Below are 20,700 nucleotides of genomic sequence, written 5' to 3'. Positions count from 1 at the left end.
ATTAATCCAAAAAGAGAGAGTTTACTTTTAAGAGAGACAACTGGGAGGCCTTCTTTGTGAGGAGTATGGTAGAATATAAACTAAGATTTAGCTACAAACACAGGGGCTTAAAATGCAGCTCTTCCTCCTAACACTATATTCAACTTCAACAACAACAACAAAAAGTCATTCTCCCTTTTATTTCAAGGGGTGGGAGAGAAGAAGTTTGGCTTTAAGGGACTAAGAAAATATTACAGTAGCTGCAAAAGCCAAAGGAGATGAAAACAGCTTTGGAGTTTAGTCACATCAATGGGGTGAAAGAATCTCGACCCAATTTAGAGAAGCACGTGCTTCAATCCCCCGCCCCCCATACCCGGCGGCGGCGGCAGCAGCACAGAGTTGGGGCATGTTACACCAGCTCTGACCCGCTCCCCGAAGAGGGCTCGATCAACCGGGAGTTTGAGATAATGTAATCATCACCCCCAAACCCCAAAGACACGGAGCCGGGAACAGAAACACCAACCAACAACTCCCGCCCCGCAGCGGCTCCCCGCTGCCTCCCCTCCACCACACTCTAGGCCCCAGCTCCCATCCCAGCACCAGGCCCCGGTTCGCTTCCTCTCCCGGCCCCCGGCACTCTCCGGCTCTCGGCCGGTACCTCTCGCTACACCCGACCTGGTACCTAGCCGGCCCCTGGGCCGGACCCCGCTCCCCTCCCTACGCGCTGAACTGCCGGATGAGGCTGCCGCCGCTACCGCCCAGGCCTGGCCCTCCCCCGGCCCGGTCTCCCCGTTCGGATACACGTTGAGGCGCTGGCCCATGTCCTGGATGAGGTTGGCCGCCTGCTGCCGATACGAGAGCTCCTTGTCAGCCTCCACCCCGCAGCGCCGGGTCGGCGTGTTCTCCAGCTGCTCCCGGCTGAAGAACCAGCGCGATGGCGACAAAGAGGCGCCGCCACCCCGCACCGCCGAGCCCGCGCCACCAGACCCACTCACAGCCGCCGCCATGACACTTCCTCCCCCTCCTCCGGCCCCGCCCGCCGGCGGCCCAGCCGCCGCGGCGCCTGGCCCCTCTTCTCCCTCCATATTCGTTCTCGCGAGAACTCGGGGCCACGGGCCCGGCGAGGATTCCACCTAGCCGCCTAAAACCATAGAGTCTGGCGAGAGCGGAGCTAGAGCGCCGCAAGGGAAACCGGGTCACGTGGTCTATGAGGTTTCCATCGGCGGACAATCCTATCGAGGCACCGCGCGGTACAGTGGCCCGCCCCGGATGTGGGGCGCAGGGAGAGGAGCCGCTGCAGGATAGGTAATGAGAACCCCACCTCCCGCGTCTCCAACGCCGGCCCCTTCCCCCGCAGCCTGAGGAAAGTTCCGCCTGGATCGGATCCGGGCGGAAATGAGGTACCATCGCGCTTCTCCTCCATTGTGCGGCCGCTCGTGCGTCACCGCTCACCATCCCACCGCCTTGCGGCGGGGTGCGGCTTTGTGTGATCCCGGGGACGGAGCGAGTGTGTCGCGGGCCTCGCTTCGTCCGGGGCAGGCCTCCCCCACCTCAACACCGGGGCTCGGCCTGCAGCCGCCCCTCCCCCGCTGCCCTTCAGCCTCAACCCCAGCCGTCCGCCCGCCTCTTTCCCGGGCTGCTCCCTTCCCCGGAGCCCCCTCTGTGGGCAGGGCCGGATTAACGCTCCCCTGGGCCTGGGGCGATTAGATTTTGTGGGGCCCCTGTATACAAGTCTTTTTCCTAATTTAAAACAAAATCATCACAATTATGCCATTGAGACTATTAACACTATACTAAACTTGCCTTTTAATTAACATAAGGCCCTTGTGTGGTTACATTTCAGCCTTAAAACATGTTGACTATAAAAAGCAACAGAGGGTCCTGTGGCACCTTTGAGACTAACAGAAGTATTGGGAGCATAAGCTTTCGTGGGTAAGAACCTCACTTTTTCAGATGCAAGAAGTTGAATATAGTTACCTTAATTCAAAATAGCCTACTTCTTACCTTAGAACAGCTGTTAAATTAGTTTCTTTCTGGTTGGGAGTTGGATGCAGCAGGAGGCACCAGGTTGGGGCAGGGGGTTGGGGTGCAGGAAAGGGGAGGGGTGTGGGCTCTAGGAGGGAGTTTGGGTGCAGGAGGGGATTCTGACCTGGGGAAGAGGGTTGGGGTGCAGGCGGGAGTGTGGGGTCTGGGAGGGAGTTTGGGTGCAGGAGGGGATTCTGATCTGGGGCAGGGGATTGGGGTGCGGGGGGGGGGGTGAGATGCAGGCTCCATCTGGGAGGCACTTACCACAGACGGCTGGTGGCGCAGCAGGACTCCGGCTGCCTGCTATAATCCCTTGCCGTTCCTGGAAGCGGCTGGCTGCTGGTATGTCTCGATGCACCCTGGGGGGAGGGTGACAGCATGTCTCCATGTGCTACCCGCACCTGCAAGCGCTGCCCCCGGCCAATGGGAGCTACAGGGATGGTGCCGGGGATGGGGGCAGCGTGTGGAGTCGCCTTTCCTCCCCCCCGCCAGGGGCTGCAGAGATGTGCCAGCAGCCGGCCACTACCGGGAGCAACGTGGGGCCATGGCATGCAGGCAGCCTGCCTGAGCCCTGCTGTGCCATTGGACTTTTAGTAGCCCAGAGATTGCGATCGACTGGCAGAGGCTCTAGGATTGACTAGTTGATCGTGACCGACAGGTTGGTGACCACTGAATTGTATATAATTATGGATTTATTTTCGTGGGCCCCTCCCCTTAGCCCGAGGCCCTGGGCTGCAGCCCCTAAAGCCCCTGCATTAATGCGGCCCTGGCTGTGGGCACCAGGCTCACCCTAGACCAAGGATTGCCAACTTTCTAATAGCAGAAAACCGAACACCCTTTCCCGAGCCCCCACACACACTCCATCCCTCCTCCCTTTGTTGCTCGCTCTCCCCCTCCCTTGCTCACTCTCTTATTTTCACTGCGCTGGGGCAGGGGGTTGAGGTGTGAGCTCCAGCTGAGGGTGCAGGGTCTGGGGTGGGGCTGGGGATGAGGGGTTCGGAGTGCGGGAGGGGCCTCATAGCTGGGGTAGTGGGTTGGGATGCGGGAGGGGATGTGGACTCTGGGAAGGAGTTTGGGTTCAGGTTGCAGCCTCCGGGCAGTGCTTACCTCAGGCAGCTCCTGGGAAGCAGCTGACATGTCTGGCTCCTCGGTGGAGGGACAGGCAGGGGGCTCTGCGCTCTCTCCCCATCCGCAGACGCTGCCCCTGCAGCTCCCATTGGCTGCGGTTCCTGACCAATGGGAGCTGCGGAGCAGGCAGTCAGGGCAGGGGCAGTGCGCAGATCCCCCGTGGCCGCCCCTGCACCTTGGAGCTGGACATGCTGCTGCTTCAGGGAAAAAGAGTTTTTAAACAAAGCTTTAAAGATTTTGTTTAAGCAACATGGGTTACACCATTTTGTTACCAATAATGAAGTCAAGGCTGGGGTTGTGGAGAGGTTTAACAGAACTTTAAAATCAAAGATGTGGAGGTATTTTACTGCCCGTAGCACCTTTCGATACATCAACGTGCTGCGGGCCATCATAGACGGTTACAACAGAAGTTATCACAGAACTATCAGAGGACGCCTGATCAACGTGACACACACTAACATGCTGAGCATGTGGAAAACCGTCTATGGGGATAGTTTTAAAATAAAGGCACCATCAGTGATTTTTAAGAACAGCGATCACATAAGGGTATCTAAAACGAAGGGTACTTTTGAAAAGGGATATCAGCAAACCTTTACTGATGAAATATTTACCGTATCTGGGGTTTTATTACGAGGACAGTGGCCTGTGTACGCATTAAAAGATTATGGAGAAGAGGAGGTCGCAGGAAGTCTTTTTACCCTGAAGAATTACAAAAAGTAAACCCTAACCAGAACTGTGTTTACAGGGTAGAAAAGATTCTAGTGAAGAAAGTACAGGAAAGAATGAGTATTTTTTGATGAACTGGAGAGGATGGCCTTAAAAATTTAACAGTTGGGTTAAAGCGTCTCAAGTTCAAGGCCTCTAATAAAGGGAAAAAATGACTGAAGTGGGTTATGTTAACTTGCCCAGCAAAGCCTCTGCAGGGGCTTTTCCTCAAAATAGTCTGGCCAACAGGAGGGTTTTATAAAGAGATGGTGGGGGCCCACGAAAGCACCATTTTGGATGGCACAGGTAACGAGGGGTCTATGCGCAAGCCCAGACTAATGGCCGGCAGCAAGAAGCTGGATTTTTTGGGGCCTACACAGTGATTTGCTTTTTCAAGGAAAACTGCTGCTGAATGGCGTGGACTTGAAAATTAAACTGACGCATAGCAAAGATGGTTTTTGCCTTGTGAGAGGGAATGCCAACCAGAATTATAAAGTGCATATTACTTCAGTGTCCCTGTTTGTAAAACAGGTGAAAGTGACACCGGGGGTTCGGTTGGAGCATGTGGAAGCTCTAATGACCGCCAGTGCTAAGTACCCGCTAGACAGGATGGGCATAAAGATGTTGAGAATTCTGGCCGGCAGTTGTCAGTAACCAAGAAAACCTTTTTTTGGGACAGTTACCCACGCAGCTCATAATCAGGTTTATCGATAACGATGCCTTCAACGGCAACTATGCTAAAAACCCTTTTAACTTTAAACATTATAACATTAATTTTGTGGCCTTGTATGTGGATGGTGAACAGGGGCCAGCGAAACCCCTACGACCCGATTTTGAGAATGGAAACTGCGTGAGGGAGTACATACAGCTCGTGCAGGCGATTGGGAAATATGTAAAAGACGGATCACTCTTGAATGACCATTTGCCCAGGCTAACACGCTGTACGCCTTCAATCTGACCCCGGACTAGGAGTTCGCTAATCATTATTCTCTGATTAAAACTGGAAACCTGAGAGCGAGATTCGGTTTGCAACGGTGTTGCTCTCTACGGTTAACATGATAGTGTATGGGGTTTTTGATAATATGCTTGAAGAGAACCATAGAAGAAAAATCCTGTTTGACTATATATGATTATGAACACCGTGCAGCTAAGGCATATTTTATCAAAGGATGCTTCTTTTTTAGATGTTTTTCCTAGTGACTTGCTCCCAAAGGGGTCTGTGTCCGGAAGACCTTTCGGGCTTATTGTTAACACGCACCCCCATGACTTACCTGGGGAACACTGGCTGGCCCTCTATTTACCAAAGCAGGGGCCGGGCGAGTTCTTTGATTCCTATGGATTTCCCCCAGACACCCTTTAGGAGTCCTCTTGTTAGTGAAAGAATAAAAGCCGGTTACCCCTCGACTAAATCGAGCATGTGAGACCCCGCAACCACTTCCCCCGGTAAACAAAACTTCCATTATCGGCCCAAGAAGAAACATCTTTATGCTATCTTGAGTTTATTTAACACTATTTCAGCTTTTTTCTTATAGCGAGGATTTACCCCCTCCAATACCTCCCAAATAACAAAGTCTGATGAATTCCTCTCGACTTCGGGAGGTCGAATTTCCTCTTGCTCTTGCTTGGGGAGAAAGAGACTTATTTTAGTATTTTCCACTTCACCCTGCTTAACCAATACCAGGTATCTTTGCAGGACCCTCTCATAAAGTTTAGTCTTTTCGTAGTCGGACAAATTGTATCTTTGATTAATGTCTTTCATCTCTGAATCCAATTGGGGAGTGGTTGTAGTTCTGATATTTTCTTCACCGCTAGAGGCGCATTTTATTTGTTCTAACTGATGGCTAGAAAACAAGATACAATTTTTCGGCATGGTCCATTATCAGTTAATTAAAAGGGCTGACAGTAGAGGGAGTGCAAAGCTCAACAAAGGACCGATAAAGCCCCCGACCTGTTTTACAATTAGCTTTTTCCTTTTGAGGGATACCCTTTTATCGCTCAGCTTTTTAATAATCCCCCGTTTTCTTTTTAGTACGCTTATTTGTCGGGGTTTCAGAGGAACGTTTCCTTTTCATGTACTGAGCGCTATTTCTGAGATGGTCGCTACCAGGTTGTAAGAAGCCAAGCATAGAATAGCCTTCCATTGCTGGGGTTTGGCTTTGATGAGGAATCTTAAAAGAGCCAGGTTTCTCTGCACGCACCTAGACATGATTGTCAGGCAGGACACTTTTTTTAAAAAGGGGGTTTGATAAAAATAACTATTTTTTATGTTTGTTTGGTTTTTTTTAAGGTGTATACACAGGGTCAGTCTGGGGGGAAAAGGCCTGTTCTTAACCTGAAGGCTTCAGGCATTGAAGCATTTAAATCCACCAGCAGGTACGCATAGGGATTTTTGGTAGCGTCCTCAAAAGCCTCCAGAAAGAATTGTGTTTTACCGGGGTACGTTTGCTTGGCCAAAGTGGTTATTTGCAGTTTTTTTTTGTTTTTTTTTAAGAACCATATACTTAGTATTTAAATTAATCGTTTGGGTTTTTTTCCCCTGAGAAAACCGTTTTGCACAATATACATAATACTTAGGTTCCTGTGGTGAACGTATTTGGTAAAGGCTTTCTCAATTTCACCGTTTTCAGAAGCAGACTCCATTAGATCGTCTATAATAACCATATTATAAGCATATCAAAGCACAAGCACGCAACATCCCCCAGGCCAAACATAAGAAAACATTTAAAAAAACCTTTCAAAATAGCCAACGGCATGAGACCTATACATGAACAGAGACGGAGATGGAGGGTGGGACATAAATCTTAAATGGGGTGTAGAAACCTGTCAGAATACATGGTGATGAATACTATCGAGGTTATACTACTGCTGTGAAATCAACTGGAAAGTGTCTCCTTTGCCTCTGTTGGTCTACACTGAAGATGACAACCTACTATTTCTATCAGTTCCTCTCTTAATGCTATTGCCTAAATGGGAACGGAGGTACAAAGTGCTCCAGGTCACACAAGAAGTCTATGCAGTGCAGTCCCAGTGCAGGGCATGATACCCACATTATCTGAATCCCAGGCTAGTTCCCTAACCACTAGACCATCCCCCTCACCTAAAACTCATTACTGAATTGGCTGGGAATCAAATCAAGGTCAATCGCTTGACAGACAGCTGTACTCATCACAGTACCACCAGTTCTTCCAGTAGTTCAAGAGGCAGAGGTCTATGCAGTGGATCTAGAAGTTCCAACCCTGTTGATGATGTTTTTTCTCTTTTTTTGTCCCAGTGATCTACCTACTAGTGGTACCTCTTTTCTGTTCCTTAGAGCATGAACAGCAAGACCTGAAGAGGAAGAAATTTATGCAAAGAGGCAGCAGGACTGGGAAGGAGAACAGGTCTCAATGTGTGCTCTGCTCAAACTGACTGATGCACCTTATGGTGTCTGCCATAGTAAGAGAGTTGGGAAGGTAGAGATTTTAGCTGTAGAGAGGGAGGGGAAAAGAGGCAGGCTATGTCATGGAGATTTGTTACTGATGTCTAGGGAACGATTACTGCAAAAACTTACTCACCTAGTGAGTTTAGGCACCTATAGGGTTAGGCGATAACTGAGTGGAGATTTTTTGGATCACAATGTCACCTAAAACTGGGATTTTAGGAATTTACAAACCTAAATTTCTTTGTAGTATATTCATTTAGACCCTGGAATGTAGCTAACTAAGGGCCTGGTGCTGTGAGGTGCTGAGTGTCTACTAAGAGGTGCTGAGCACCTTTAGCTCCCATTGAATTTCTGTACTCTTCCATAGAGTCTTCTTGGAGAAATAAGATAGATAAGACCTGAATTCCTAATGTGTAAAATAAGAAAAAAACCAAAACAAAAAACCCTTACCCTTAAAAAGACTCCCAAACCTTTCAGGCTTTTTCATATACTATAAAGAAGCAAAAACAGGTGCAAGCTCAATTTTTTTCCTTTGCAGTTCAACAGAGGCTGATGATATCCATGAGAATTGCTGGTGTTCAGCATCTTTCAGGTTCAGTCTGTAAAGTAGGGTGGAGGTGCTCAGCTACATTAGGAATTCAGGTCTTTTCTGTCTTTCTTTTCCTGGAAGATTCTATGGAAGACTAGAGAACTAGTGAGATTATGACATCACAAGTAGCAGTGTACTGAAACCTGAGCAAATGAGAGGGGAAAGAATAAGGGCAGCGCATTATCATTCCAATGACTTAAAAATGCTTTTAGGAAGAGGTTGTCACCCAACAATCCTGAAAGCCCAGGTTTCAACCTACCCTTCACCATTCAAGAAAACTGGGACATCCTAGATAAAGAAAATAATCTTGTCAGTTGGGGAAGGAGTTCTACACTGAGAATAAAAAAATAAAATAAAAAATTAGAAACAACCATTAACATATTTTCACATTTAAAACATGCAGCTTTATTCATGAAGAATACCCTTTTAAGTGAATGGAACATTGAATCACACTGTGTATTATTTATGTATTAATATTTACATTATGATCATTAGGTTTCATAGTTAACAACTGAAATAAAGAGGGGAAATTCACAACTCTCATTGAGCTATTTTTTTTCAAGAAACCTGGTATTGATAACACTGCATTGATTTGTATTCAGAAGGTTATCATCATCACAATTGGAAGAAATTAAATCTCTGTAGAAAAGCAGGGATCCCAAAAATCTGCAGGTACAACCTAAATCCTTAAGACACAGAAATTCCCACATGTGGATTTCCAGTGCCCTTGCTTTTACTTTGAGGATACCAGTAAATACTATCATTTATATGTAGATTTTATTTGACATTGAAATGGTAGAAATACACATATGTAGGCATGTACACAAATATACAAAAGGATACAAATTTGGTCTCTGTTAAAGTTATTCAAATTGTTTTCTGTCAAGACCCAAAAATGCCAGAGCATTGCCAGTTTTGAGTTTATCCTGTAAAAGAATGTATATTTTTATAGCGAACCTTATAAATGTTGTGTATGTTAACACCCAAGATATGGAAACAAGATTCTATTAATAATGTTTCAGGAAATCTCTTTCCATGGAATTACCTGCTGGAGGAGGCCTGGGATGCGGGAGTCGTGAAATGATCTTACAAGGATTCCCCTGTATCAATCTATGGGGGTGGGTGCAGAGAGTTTTCCCTAACTGTCCCACAAAATGAGACCTGCTTCCACTCTCGGGACCGGGTAAATTCCTACAGAGCTGAACAGATTCCAAGAGATCCACAAGGCTCTGTGTCTCCATATTGGCTTTGGGGTCCCCACCCTTGTCTCCTTGGCTGCACAATTCCACACTGACATATTGTTCACTCTTCATTTCCTGATTCACTATGGAGTATATTGTAGAAGCTTGCTGCATAGCTCACAGCTTTCCTAATCCGTTTAGGCTCCAATTCAGCAGTCTATCCCTATTCAACAAAGCACTTAAGCACATACTTAAAGTCATATCTAAGTCAAGCACGTGCATGTGCTTTCAGTGCTGTGGGGAACTGGTTCTTAAAGACTAAGGGGCTGATCCCATATCCTCTGAAGTTAATGGAAAACTCTCATTGACTTCTTAGGGCCTTGGATCAGGCCCTAAAAATGGAAGCTTAAAAACTGAAATAAAAAAATGTAAAGAATTTTACCTTTAGTCCATTATCAAACTCTTCCATAGAATCAATCAGTTTTCCAGGTTCTAGTTCCCCTAGTGGAAAAGGGTAATCTGTTCCCAAAAGAACTTTGTCCTGCAAACAGAGAAACAAATTGGGCATTTCGTAAAAAAGCTGCACATCCTCTGTGGGGTTCTTAAAAACAGTGAAGAGGGGTTCTTAAAAACAGTAAAATTACGAGTATATGCTGCACAGATTTTCTATGGTATCTATGTTTCAATCATCTTTAAGATTCTAAGTTTTGTTTTCTAAAAAAAACCCCAAACTCCAAAAAGAACACTTCCCAAGGTTTCCTGTATTTTGTACAAATTTGAATGAATGGATTTTTGTATAGAAGGGGGAGATTGACTGAACCCAAGAATGATGATTTTAAAGGCTAGCTATGCTTGGGTGTATTTTCATCTTGATACATGGAAAGTTCAAAATGTAAATCCTTGGCATATGGAAAGAACATATAGTCCTTTGCAGGAATGTGTTGAACAATGAAACCCTTCCTAGTTTGGTTAACTAAAGTAATCTGATATTGCCTTGAAATGTATGAAACAAAGTATCCAACACTCATCTTCTTTGGGTTCTGACCTGGGTTGACTGCAATACAGTGATTCATAACGGGGTCATGACCAGTTCTTGGTCATGTGGTCCCATAGTTAAGTTGCCTGTAAAGGGGAAAAGATGGGTTTATTTCCTTTATGGTATGTAAAGAACATCTGAAAGCTTAGTTTTATTTCTGCTTGATTTTCCCATTATAAATCCATATCTTGTATACCTTGAAAGATTCTGCGGTAATTGGAAAACTAATGGAATTAGGACATTGTAAGAGACCAGAGACTAAAAGCTGTGCAATTGAGAGGGGGAGAGAATTTTAAGCTGTTTAAAACACCTTTTTGATCAGATGGTTTCCCCAGTTTGCTCTATATGTAGTCCACACAAATTCTACCAAGTGAAAACTTACTGCCTTCCTTGGCTTGGTATTATTCATATAAAGGAACTAAAATGAACAGTATAAAGTCAAGCCCAAACCTTCACCCTGGGTTTGGCTGCTCCCAGGATGCCTTTTAGGAATCTGGCCAGTTTACATCTTGGGTATTCTAAAAAAAAGAGCACCATTCCCACCTTCCTTATTCTTGGTTGAGCCATCTGCAAAAATGAGTCAGAAAAACACACACATTTTCCAGCAGGATCAGCTCCTGTTAACAGTACAGTGTCAGGCAAAAACTGACAACTTGTTGCACATCTATTTAACTCTGATGTCTAAAGAACAGTTGAGAGCAAAATGTAAAAAGAGCCAACCTTTCTGTCTCTTCAAGTACGGTAAGAGAGCTTATATACATGCATCTCTAAGAAGCCAGAAGTCTTCCAGAGACTACCAGATTTGATATTCCAGGATGGATATACACACACACGGAGGTCTGGGAAACTTAGGCTATATTTACACTATGGACCTTACAGCAGCACAGCTGTATCACTGCAGCTGCGCCATTGTAAGGGCTCCTGTGTAGCCACTCTATGCCATCAGGAGAAAGCTCTCCCGCTGGCATAATTAAACCACCCCTAACAAGCAGCGGTAGCTATGTTGGCAGGAGAGTGTCTCCCGCCGACATAGCACTGTCCATACCATACCTGTGCTTTTGTCGGTCAGGGGAGTGTTTTTTTTTTTCATACCCTGACCAACACAAATTTTACCGACAAAAGTGCTAGTGTAGACATAGCCTTAGAGTGTCACTGTTCAGTACAAGGTTGGAACAGATTTTTTTAGCATAAGCAGTTAACAGATATCAGGGGACCATTCAATGTGAAGTGACCCATTAACACCCCTCCAGTCATAGAGAAGAAAGGAGGTGGGAGGGAAGCAGCTGGGTGTGTGTGGGTGTGTTATTAGTGGGTTACAGATTGTTGTAATAAGATTGGCTTAGCAGTGACACTCAATTAGTTTCCCAGACCTGAAAAAGAACTCTGTGTAAGCTCAAAAGCTTGTCTCTCTCACCAACAGAAGTTGGCCCAATAAAAGATATTACCACACCGACCTTGTCTCTCTAATGTCCTGGGGTCAACACGGTTACAACAACACTGCATACATTTTTAGAGTCAGAGTTTAGAGCCAGAAAGGACCACTAGATCATCTAGTCTGACCTCCTGTATATCACAGGACATCAGCACCACCCAGCATCTGCATACTAAATCCAACAACCACAACTTTTGAATGCTTGGGGTTGGCAGTACTAAAACAAAGTGATGAAGCATGTTCTCAGGTGCTTTAGGATAGGATTTATTTTATTTGCCAAATGCTGCTTATTTTTTCTGTCTCCAGTAGGTGTCACCCTGAGGTCTCTGAAAGAATTTATACAAGAAGATATATGAAAGTGTAGAATCTGCAAATTGGTTGTATTTTGTATGTGTGCATCTGCTTCACTACAAAAACCTTGGGGTCAGATTAGAATAGGAGAATGTATACCTTTTTTGTCTGCTAATACAATTTCTGAGAACGGTTTACATGAGAAACGTATTAGGGTCTGTGTATTTAAACACCTCAAGATGCTACTTGATTTACAGTATCTTTACTGCTATTGGGACATTTTCTGCTCCAGAATACACACTTGGGAGAGAAACGTCATTTCTTCTGTGTGCAGCATAAGATACTGTACAATATTATTAGATGGATTTATTTGGAAAGGAGAATGAAATTCAGTTTAGTATGTCAGATAAGCTCAACCAATCTAGGGAGATTCTTACATTTTTATTTAAGGTTCCTTATGTGGGCCAGAGCAGAAGAAAGTCTGACACGCTGGTTTTTGTTCCTCTCTCACTAGAATCTCTGGTGTAAATTATCCCAATTTAGTTTTTGTTGTTAGTTTCCTCTGATTTAAAGTAGTTTACAGCTGATCACGCTACTGCCAATGAACTGATCTGATGAACTGCAGATAAATAAGGACCTTTGGGAATATTGTGGCTCTGCCACTGATTTGCTGAATGGCTTTGGACAACTCAGCTTCTCTGTGCTTCGGTTTTATCGCCGTCTATAAAATGGTGACTGTAATGCCTATTCACAGCCACCTCCCTCCCAGAAGTATAGTGAGGATTCATTAGTTAATGTTTGTAAAGCACTTGCAGATGTATGGGACTCTAAGTCTTAACATGTTATTTATTAATTATCTAAGAGTATGGCCTAAATCCTTTTTCCCATTGAGGATTTGTAGTTTGACATATGAATAGATCCACTTAATATTGCAGCTCTGCTTTAAATAAGACATACATTGCAGGCAGGGCTGTCAAACAAAAAAAATTAATCGCAATTAATCGTGAGATTAAAAAAAATCACGATTAATCGCAGTTCTAATCGCACTGTTAAACAATAATAGAATACCATTTATCTAAATATTTTTTGATGTTTTCTACATTTTCAAATATATTGATTTAAATTACAACACAGACTACAGAGTGTACAGTGCTTATCTTATTATGTTTGATTACAAATATTTGCACTGTAAAAAAGATAAAATAAATAGTATTTTTCGACTCACCTCATATACTACTGTAGTGCGATCTCTATCGTGAAAGTGCAACTTACAAATGTGGAAATTTTTTTGTTACATAATGGCACTCAAAAACAAAACAATATAAAACTTTAGCACCTACAAGTGAATTCAGTCCTACTTCTTGTTCAGCCAATCGCTAAGACAAACAAGTTTGTTTACATTTACGGGAGATAATGTTGCTTGCTTCTTATTTACAATGTCACCTAAAAGTGAGAACAGGCATTCGCATTGCACTGTTGTAGCAGACGTTGCACGGCATTTATGTGCCAGATATGCTAAACATTTGTATGCCCCTTCATGCTTTGGCCATTATTCCAGAGGACATGCTTCCATGCTGATTACGGGTTCTGCTTGATAACGATCTAAAAGAGTGCAGACTGATGCACGTTCATTTTCATCATCTGAGTCAGATGTCACCAAAAGAAGGTTGATTTTCTTTTTTGGTGGTTTGGGTTCTGTAATTTCTGCATCAGAGTGTTGCTCTTTTAAGACTTCTGATAGCATGTTCCACACCTTGTCCCTCTCAGATTTTGGAAGGCACTTCAGATTCTTAAACGTTGGGTCGAGTGTTGCAGCTATTTTTAGAAATCTCACATTGATTCCTTCTTTGCATTTTGTCAGATCTGCAGCGAAAGTGTTCTTAAATTGAACAACTAGGTCATCATCTGAGACTGCCATAACATGAAATATATGACAGAATGCGGGTAAAACCACAGAGCAGGAGACATACAATTCTTCTCCAAGGAGTTCAGTCACAAATTTAATTAATGCATTATTTTTTTAACGAGTGTCATCAGCACGGAAGCATGTCCTCTGGAATGGTGGCTGAAGCATGAAGGATCACATGAATGTTTAGCATATCTGGCAACGCTCCCAGCCACTGCGGGGGACAGGGGGATCTCCGCAGCTCCCTGGCCACCACGGTGGGGTAGGGGGGCCCCCGTAGTCCCTGGCCGCCACAGGGGAGGGCAGGTGGACCCTGGCAGCTCCTCACTGTGGTGATGGCAGGGGGACCTCGGCAGCTCCCTGCCGTGGCAACAGGGCAGGGTGATGCCCGCAGCTCCCCACTGCTATGGTGGGGCTTGGGGAGCCCCGCAGCTTCCTGGCCACCATGGCAGGGCAGGGGGACCCCCCCACAGCTCCTCACAGCGATGGCAGCAGGGGGACCCCTGCAGATTCCCTCCACCACGGGAGGCCAAGGGGACTCGCGCAACTCCCCTCCACCACAGGGGCACCAGGGGGACCCCCGCAGCTCCCCTCCACCATTGATGGGGGCAGAGGAACACTGGAGCTCTGAGCCCCCATGGGTGGTGAGGGCCAGAGAGCTCCCAGCCACCGGCAGCTGCTGCAGTCCCTTCCCATTTTATCATGGATATTTTTAGTAAAAGTCAGCGATAGGTCACAGGCTTCCGTTAATTTTTCTTTTTTTGCCTATGACCTGTCTGTGACTTTTACTAAAAATATCCATCATAAAATCTTAACCTTACTCATGATTTCATTGCAAGTGTTGCAATATTTGGTGGGTTGTTTTTTTTAAATGTCCTAGCTTCTGGAGACAAGTGATTATGTGAGAATTTCAGCTTTCACTTAAAATAAATAAAAACATAAATAAATTCCCAACACCAGATGGGTGCAGAGAAAAGTTTTAAAACATGACCTGAGTACACCTTAAAAGTGCACAGACCAGAAGACATTGAAAAAGAACCCAAAATTTGTTATTTAAAAAAAACCTCATGATTTTTAAGACAATTTCATGATTTTGGGGATCTGACAATTTTTGCAATGCTTGGGTTTGGCAGTACTGCAATAGGAAGCCAAACTGCCATTTATTTAGGTCCAGATTTCATCCCCCTTACTCTGTAAGTAATCGCATTGGAATCAGTGAAATTAATCATGGAGCAAGAAGCGATTCAACATGAGTAAGAGTGGCAGCATTTGGCCTTTAGTATCTCCTTCAGAAGCCTGCCTTTCTAGTTTATTATATATTCACTTACTACCTCCTATACCTGATAGAAATTATCCCAATTTGTTATGTTTTTAACTAGTTCAAGCAAAGCTTGAATTTCACAATGTTTCATGAAATTTTATCACAAGTTTTCTGAAAAAAGCCATGAGCACTCCTTGCTTCCCCTTCATGCCATTTGTGCTGCTCTGGCTGAGGAGTCCTTTGTGTAGGGGAATTCCCAAGTAGTGTAAAGCTGGTGTGGCTGACTCTTTGTCACCTGCTCCCGGCCCTCTCAAGTGTGGGAGGCATGCCAGGGATAAATGGGGTGGGTGTAATTGCTCTTACGAGGCCCATTACAAACTTATGCAACATAAAGCAGCACTGAGGCTGCCATTTAATTCACCAAAAGCAGCAGCTGACTCTAATATGGTCCGTCCCCCCACTTGATGATTACCTGTCCTGTTCATTCCCTCTGAAGCACCTAGTATTGGCCACTGTCGGAAGACAGGATACTGGGCTAGGTGGACCATTGGTCTGACCCAGTATGGCTGTTCTTATGCCTTGCATCTCGCTGGGTTTGCTGTGAGTCCTGCATCTCCAGCAAGGAGTGACATATTGTGTGTGGTTGTTCCAGTTCTGGCTATCAAGATATCGCCATTAATTATTAAGTTGCTCTGCTCCTGTAGCTATTTGGTGGTAGATCAGGTGAGTTTGTCCCAGTAGAGCCGAAAATACCGAGGGGAAAGACTTGACAAGGTGCTGTGTCTGGGTTTTTTGTTCCGGTTGGAGATCTTCCTCTACCTGTGTGACCTCAAAACTCTGGATCATGGGTGCCTGGGGACCTAGTTCAGGGTCAGGTTAATATGGTACAGTTGTGTCTCTTTTCTCTTTCCTGGCTGTCAGGTCTCATAGTCCACTGGACCCACTTGTATTACTGCCTTAAATGGTCCTTACCCTCTGACCAGGAATGTAGACTCCAGACTCTGTAGTAGTAACAGCACTCGGTCACAAGGCCTAAACACATGCAGATGGGTGGCTTGCTTGTACACCTTGGGTTTGCTGGGTCTTTCACGGGCTCTCTTTTGCAAAGGTAACTAGAGATTTAAGCCTGTCATGCAATTGCAAGGTATACTGGACCACGTTTGTGGCCTTTCTTTCTGAGCTCAAAGTCAGGCCATTGTTTTACCAACTGAGGTAAAACAATGTGACTTCACTGTTGACCACTGCCATCTGGTGGTAGGCCTGGCTCAGTGTCTGATCATTGCTTTGTACTCGTATGAAATCAGTATTTCCTGTTAGATGATCCACCTCCTGTGGGAGTGTTGTCTTGGTGTCTTTCAAGGTGAGGGCAAGAGAAGGCTCTTCTGGCTGGTTGAAATTCTCTTCTCTTGGGTCCTCTGCTTTGCCTATCACAACCATTCCTACTGCACCCCAAAGCCCTTTTAGTCCACAGAGCCAGTGTGGTCCCTTTGGATGGATGGTCACCATATTATTTTAGGACCTCTCTGAAGTATTCCCAGTCTCCCTCCAGGATTATAGGTTAGGCCACAGTTGCAGCTAATCCTACAAGGAGGGCTCCCATAGGTATCCCCACAGACAACTGTACTTGTGTAGTGGGATAGAATCATACTTCACCATATATATGCTGACGAATGATTTCTCTGGGTACCACTGACAAATGTGGAAAGCATTCCAAGGGACAGATTCTTCATTCTTCAGAATTTCACTGAAATCTGCTTTGTAGGCAGGTTAATTAACTTTACGTTTTAAGCCTTTCAGTCACATATGAGTTTGCAACTTCTGTTTCTCTTCCGCTTGACTCCGCCAGCGCAGTCTTTAAAAATAAATTAACCAACCCAGAAAAAGGACCTGGAATCTCAGCAACCTCCAGAATGCTAAATCACCCAGTTGCAATTCTCTCAAATCTACTGAATGAAGGCATAGCATTTCTCACAGTATTGTAAAAGGGAGAGGAAGAAGACACCAAATGGTTTTACACTTGCATAATCAGGGGAAGAAATCTGGTAATATTAAAGGAACAGCTTAAAATTAAAGGGCTAGGCTCAATCTGTTGTGCTGTAATAACATTGAAGAGCTATGGAAATATACCAGGGATTAATATGGCCCAGCTAAATTAGTTTTTTATTATAAAATTAGGGTAAATTGAAGGTTTGGAGAGATTTTTGCAGAAAAGAACTCAGTGGAGTAGTAAGTGAAAATGCAGGGGCTGCTAGTCCATAAATCTTTGAGGCAAAACCTTGTAAATGGGCCATGAACCTGAAGTTGGATCATATGTACTAAAATCTTGAAATCTATTGCAAAAATAGATGCATTGGATCCAAAAAGTATCACAAAGTGCAGTAGAAAAGCCTGGATAGAATGTACATGTTATATTATTATGATTTGTATGGTAGCATCTGTGAGTCCCAATCTAAGATCAGAGCCCCAGTGCTAGGCACTTTACAGATAAATAACAAAAAAGACAGTCCCAGCTCCAGAGAGCTCACAACCTACATGCACTGAGCCTGATGGGGAATATCTGTGTGCCAAACATGCCATAGGACTCGCAGTTCTGCTGAGAATGCCATAACATCAGGGCTGGCTCTAGGCACCAGCAAACCAAGCACATGCTTGGGGTGGCACATTTTCAAGGGCGGCATTCTGGCCATTTTGGTTGTTTTTTTTTGCTTCCGGCGGCAAAAGCGTAGAGCTGGCCCTGGCAGCAGCAGTGCGTCATGTGCGGGGGGGCGCCCTGGGGCCACTGCGGTTCGTGCCACGGGGGAATAGCGCTGCACCTTGTGGCTGGGCCGGGCAGGCTCCAAACGGGGGACACTCGGGCTGGGGGTTGCCCCGCGGGGCACATGGAGCCACCTGCAGGCCATAGAGGGCGGAGCGCTACCATGCGGGTCGGGTCCCACATCCCACTCTCCGGGGCTCCACTCCTTCTGGGGCTACCCTGCCCGGGCTCCTCAGCCCCCTGCTGGGGTGGTTCCCTGACTCTGCCCTCCCGGGTCCCGGCCGGTCCTGAAGGCAAGAGCGCTGGAGGGACCCTGGGCTGAGGCGCGGCCCGGAAGCCCTGCTGCTTACCCTGACCCTGCCAGCGCTGGACCGGCTGGAGGCGAGGGGGGAGCGGGTGGAGTCAGCACTGGTGGTGGGGAGCCCAGGGCTGGGGTGGCAGGGGGTGCGGGTGGAGGAGGGGAAGAGAGAGCCGAGCGCTGGGGCGGCAGAGGATGCGGGTGGGGGGAGAAGAGAGAACCCAGGGCTGGGGCGGCAGGGAGTCGGGGGGGGGGGGGGTGAGGGCCCAGGGCTGGGGTGGGGGACAGCCAAAAATTTTTTTGCTTGTGATGGCAAAAAACCTAGAGCTGGTCATGCATAACATGCCTATAAACAAGGATAGAGTTTGGGAAATTCTCCTCAAAGTTATACACAAGGAAGCCATTGGAGGTGGCTGATCCTCTATTGCACTGTGCTTTTAGCAATGCTTTTGACAAACAGCCTGGTGAGGGTTTGTTTGTTTGTTTATAATAAACCTAGGTTGCATGGTTTCAGTTGTCACTGTGGACTTTTCATACAGCTCCCACTGTAAATCTATCTCTAGATTCTGGTGACTTTGGTCTTTACTCTGTCTTCGCTCAGTGGAACGACAGCCTTATTATGTGCAGCTTTGTGTATAGAACTCTCCTTATATTATTTTGGGTGGTTAATTGTGCTATCATGTTGCTGAGTCTTGAGGGCATCTTCGAATGGTTAAGTCTGTCTACGCTGCACAGACACTGTGGGGGGACTGCATGCAGGAGTAAGGACTCACAAGTGGTGGGGATCCCAACAGAGGCCCTGATCCAAAAGCCCATTCACTTCAATGGGTTGTGGACTGTGCCCAGAAAGCATAGTTAACTGTAATCAATTGCTTCTTACATGTTGTTGCTCTTTTTCTCTGCCTAGTAAAAAGATCCCTGTGCCAGCCATACAATCTATTAATTAGAGCGGTCTGCACAGACATCTAGTGGTGAAAGTGGGTAATTAACTAGCTTTTTAGTATTTGATGGAGAGAAAACATTGGCCCCAGTGTGCCTCTGAGATCTGTATGTGGAAGGGGCCCTTGTGGAAGCAACCCCCTCTTCCCTGGGGAGGGCACTGTGAGGGTCCAGCGAAACGTGTTGGGAGGGAGCAAGCAGTGGCTGGGACAAGGAAGGAGAAGGCGTAGGCTGTATTTACAGTTCCCCTCCAGGGTGGGGATTCCCCTGACAGATGCAGAAGCCCTGTGTGGGTTCCAGAGATCCACAGCCCACTGACACAGGCTTTCTGTATGGATGGGCTCTAAGCTCCTCTGATCCCCTGGGATCCATATGGATCCCAGGTTTCATGGAGTTTGGATGCTATACTCTTGCCTGCTTCCAGGGAAAGGCAAACACTGCACCCCATAGAGTAACTGGGGAGAAAACTCAGTTGGCCGTCTTCTGCAGGCTTGCCTGTGGAAGGGACTGTTCAGTCCCACTAGTATTTGGGACATTCCAGTTCAGGGTTGGGTTTTTTGTCCCATATTCTTATTTAAATAGGCAGCTACTATAATATTTCCTTTCCTTTCTGCCATAACAGTTAAAATATTTAGCATTCTGTTCTGTTTAATATGCCATTCAGGATTTCCACCTGAATTCCCTTTAGTGATTTTCCAGCCTATTGCTTCCCAAGCAGAAATACTATTTGCTTTTCTCAACTAAAAGTGTTTTTATGAAAACACTTGGGGATTTTGTTTTTCTTTGGGTTTGGGGTTCTTGTGATGGTTTATGAACAAAGCAAGCAGCCTAACTCAGGTGAGTATTCTCAGTGAAGTGAATTGTTCACAGTCCATGGGAACAAGGATGACAAAAATTTGCAGTATTGGGCCCATTATTTCTAGAACTCCATGAGGCAGAAACCTCAACTGATGTAGACCAGTATAGCTCCATTGGCTTCATGGAGATACGCCGATTTAGACCAGCTGAGGTTCTGAGCTTATATTCACTGGCTGAAATCCTGGTCCTATTGAAGTAAGTGACAAAACTCCCATTAACTTAACTTCAGTGGGACCAAGATTTCACCCACTGTTTAGTCAGGTGTTGGTATTTTGTACCTTCTTAATATGTTTTGTACACCAGTTCTATCCATCCACCTGCACTTCTGATCCCTTTGGATCCAACTACATTACAAAAAGAGCCATGCTTGGGAACCCTTTTTAAAATGGTTTCAGATATAAACATGGTGTACTTCTCAGGGATGTTCAGAGGCTTAACTTTTGTAAACTATTTTGAGATCTTCAGATGGAAGGCATTTTGGAAGTGCAAATTAATAATACTTTATATATGCCAAATATTAGGATTAATTTTATATGAGGACTTGTTAAGAAATGGTAGAGTTTCAGCTGTGAATGGCCTTCCTTAAGTATGTCTTGAGGAAGGCCAATCTCAGTTGAAAAATAACTGCTGGATCCAGGGATGAAAGTAGTTTAAAGGACTTATAGGTATACTGGAGTCCTGAGCGGGGCGTGGCCTCAACGGGAAGAGGCAGGGCCTTTCAAGATTTAGAGGCCCTGGGACTCCAGCTGTGGCTGGGAGCCCCAGGGCCTTTAAATCACCCAGGAGAAATCAGCTGCAGAGGTGCCTGGGAGCCCCGGGGCTCAGGGGTGAATTAAAGGCCCCGGGGCTCCGGGCCCTTTAAATCACCGCAGGAGCCTTGTCACCGCTATCCCGGG

The 20,700-nt window shown here is 45.8% G+C and overlaps 2 protein-coding genes and 1 long non-coding RNA gene across 10 annotated transcripts in view; 1 reads left to right on the top strand and 2 right to left on the bottom strand.

Annotated features, from left to right (window-relative positions):
• CCNT2 (cyclin T2) overlaps positions 1-1,140 on the bottom strand; it is a 44,138-nt gene extending 42,998 nt beyond the window's left edge. For 2 of the 7 annotated variants that reach the window (XR_010591272.1, XM_008178737.4), the window contains exon 1: positions 781-1,064. Coding sequence is in view for 4 of the 7 variants with exons in the window: in XM_008178737.4 (XP_008176959.2) it covers positions 781-1,064 (284 nt within the window). In the remaining 3 variants the exon portion in view is untranslated. Of the gene's footprint in view, positions 1-780 lie in introns of all 7 variants that reach the window. The other 5 variants (XM_005286798.5, XM_005286800.4, XM_005286799.4 and 2 more) reach the window with 5 other exon arrangements.
• A 59-nt stretch (positions 1,141-1,199) lies between these two features.
• LOC122174219 (uncharacterized) overlaps positions 1,200-20,700 on the top strand; it is a 61,719-nt gene continuing 42,218 nt past the window's right edge. Inside the window, exons 1-2 of one of the 2 annotated variants that reach the window (XR_010591275.1) lie at positions 1,246-1,379; positions 1,823-8,384. This is a non-coding gene — a long non-coding RNA (uncharacterized LOC122174219). Of the gene's footprint in view, positions 1,380-1,822; positions 8,385-20,700 lie in introns of those variants that run through there. The other variant, XR_006175736.2, reaches the window with a different exon arrangement.
• Positions 8,229-20,700, bottom strand: part of ACMSD (aminocarboxymuconate semialdehyde decarboxylase) — a 48,202-nt gene continuing 35,730 nt past the window's right edge. The window contains exons 9-10 of the mRNA XM_005286797.4: positions 9,471-9,569; positions 8,229-8,773 (exon numbers count right to left, since the gene is read on the bottom strand). Of these exons, the coding sequence (XP_005286854.2) occupies positions 8,711-8,773; positions 9,471-9,569 (162 nt within the window). The 3' untranslated portion in view covers positions 8,229-8,710. The remainder of the gene's footprint in view (positions 8,774-9,470; positions 9,570-20,700) is intronic.

Source organism: Chrysemys picta, chromosome 11 (genome assembly GCF_011386835.1).
Source record: "Chrysemys picta bellii isolate R12L10 chromosome 11, ASM1138683v2, whole genome shotgun sequence".
In the NCBI taxonomy this organism is placed as follows: Eukaryota; Metazoa; Chordata; order Testudines; family Emydidae; genus Chrysemys; species Chrysemys picta.
The sequence above is the reverse complement of the archived record's forward strand: the minus strand, read 5'-3'. Positions and strand labels throughout refer to the sequence as shown.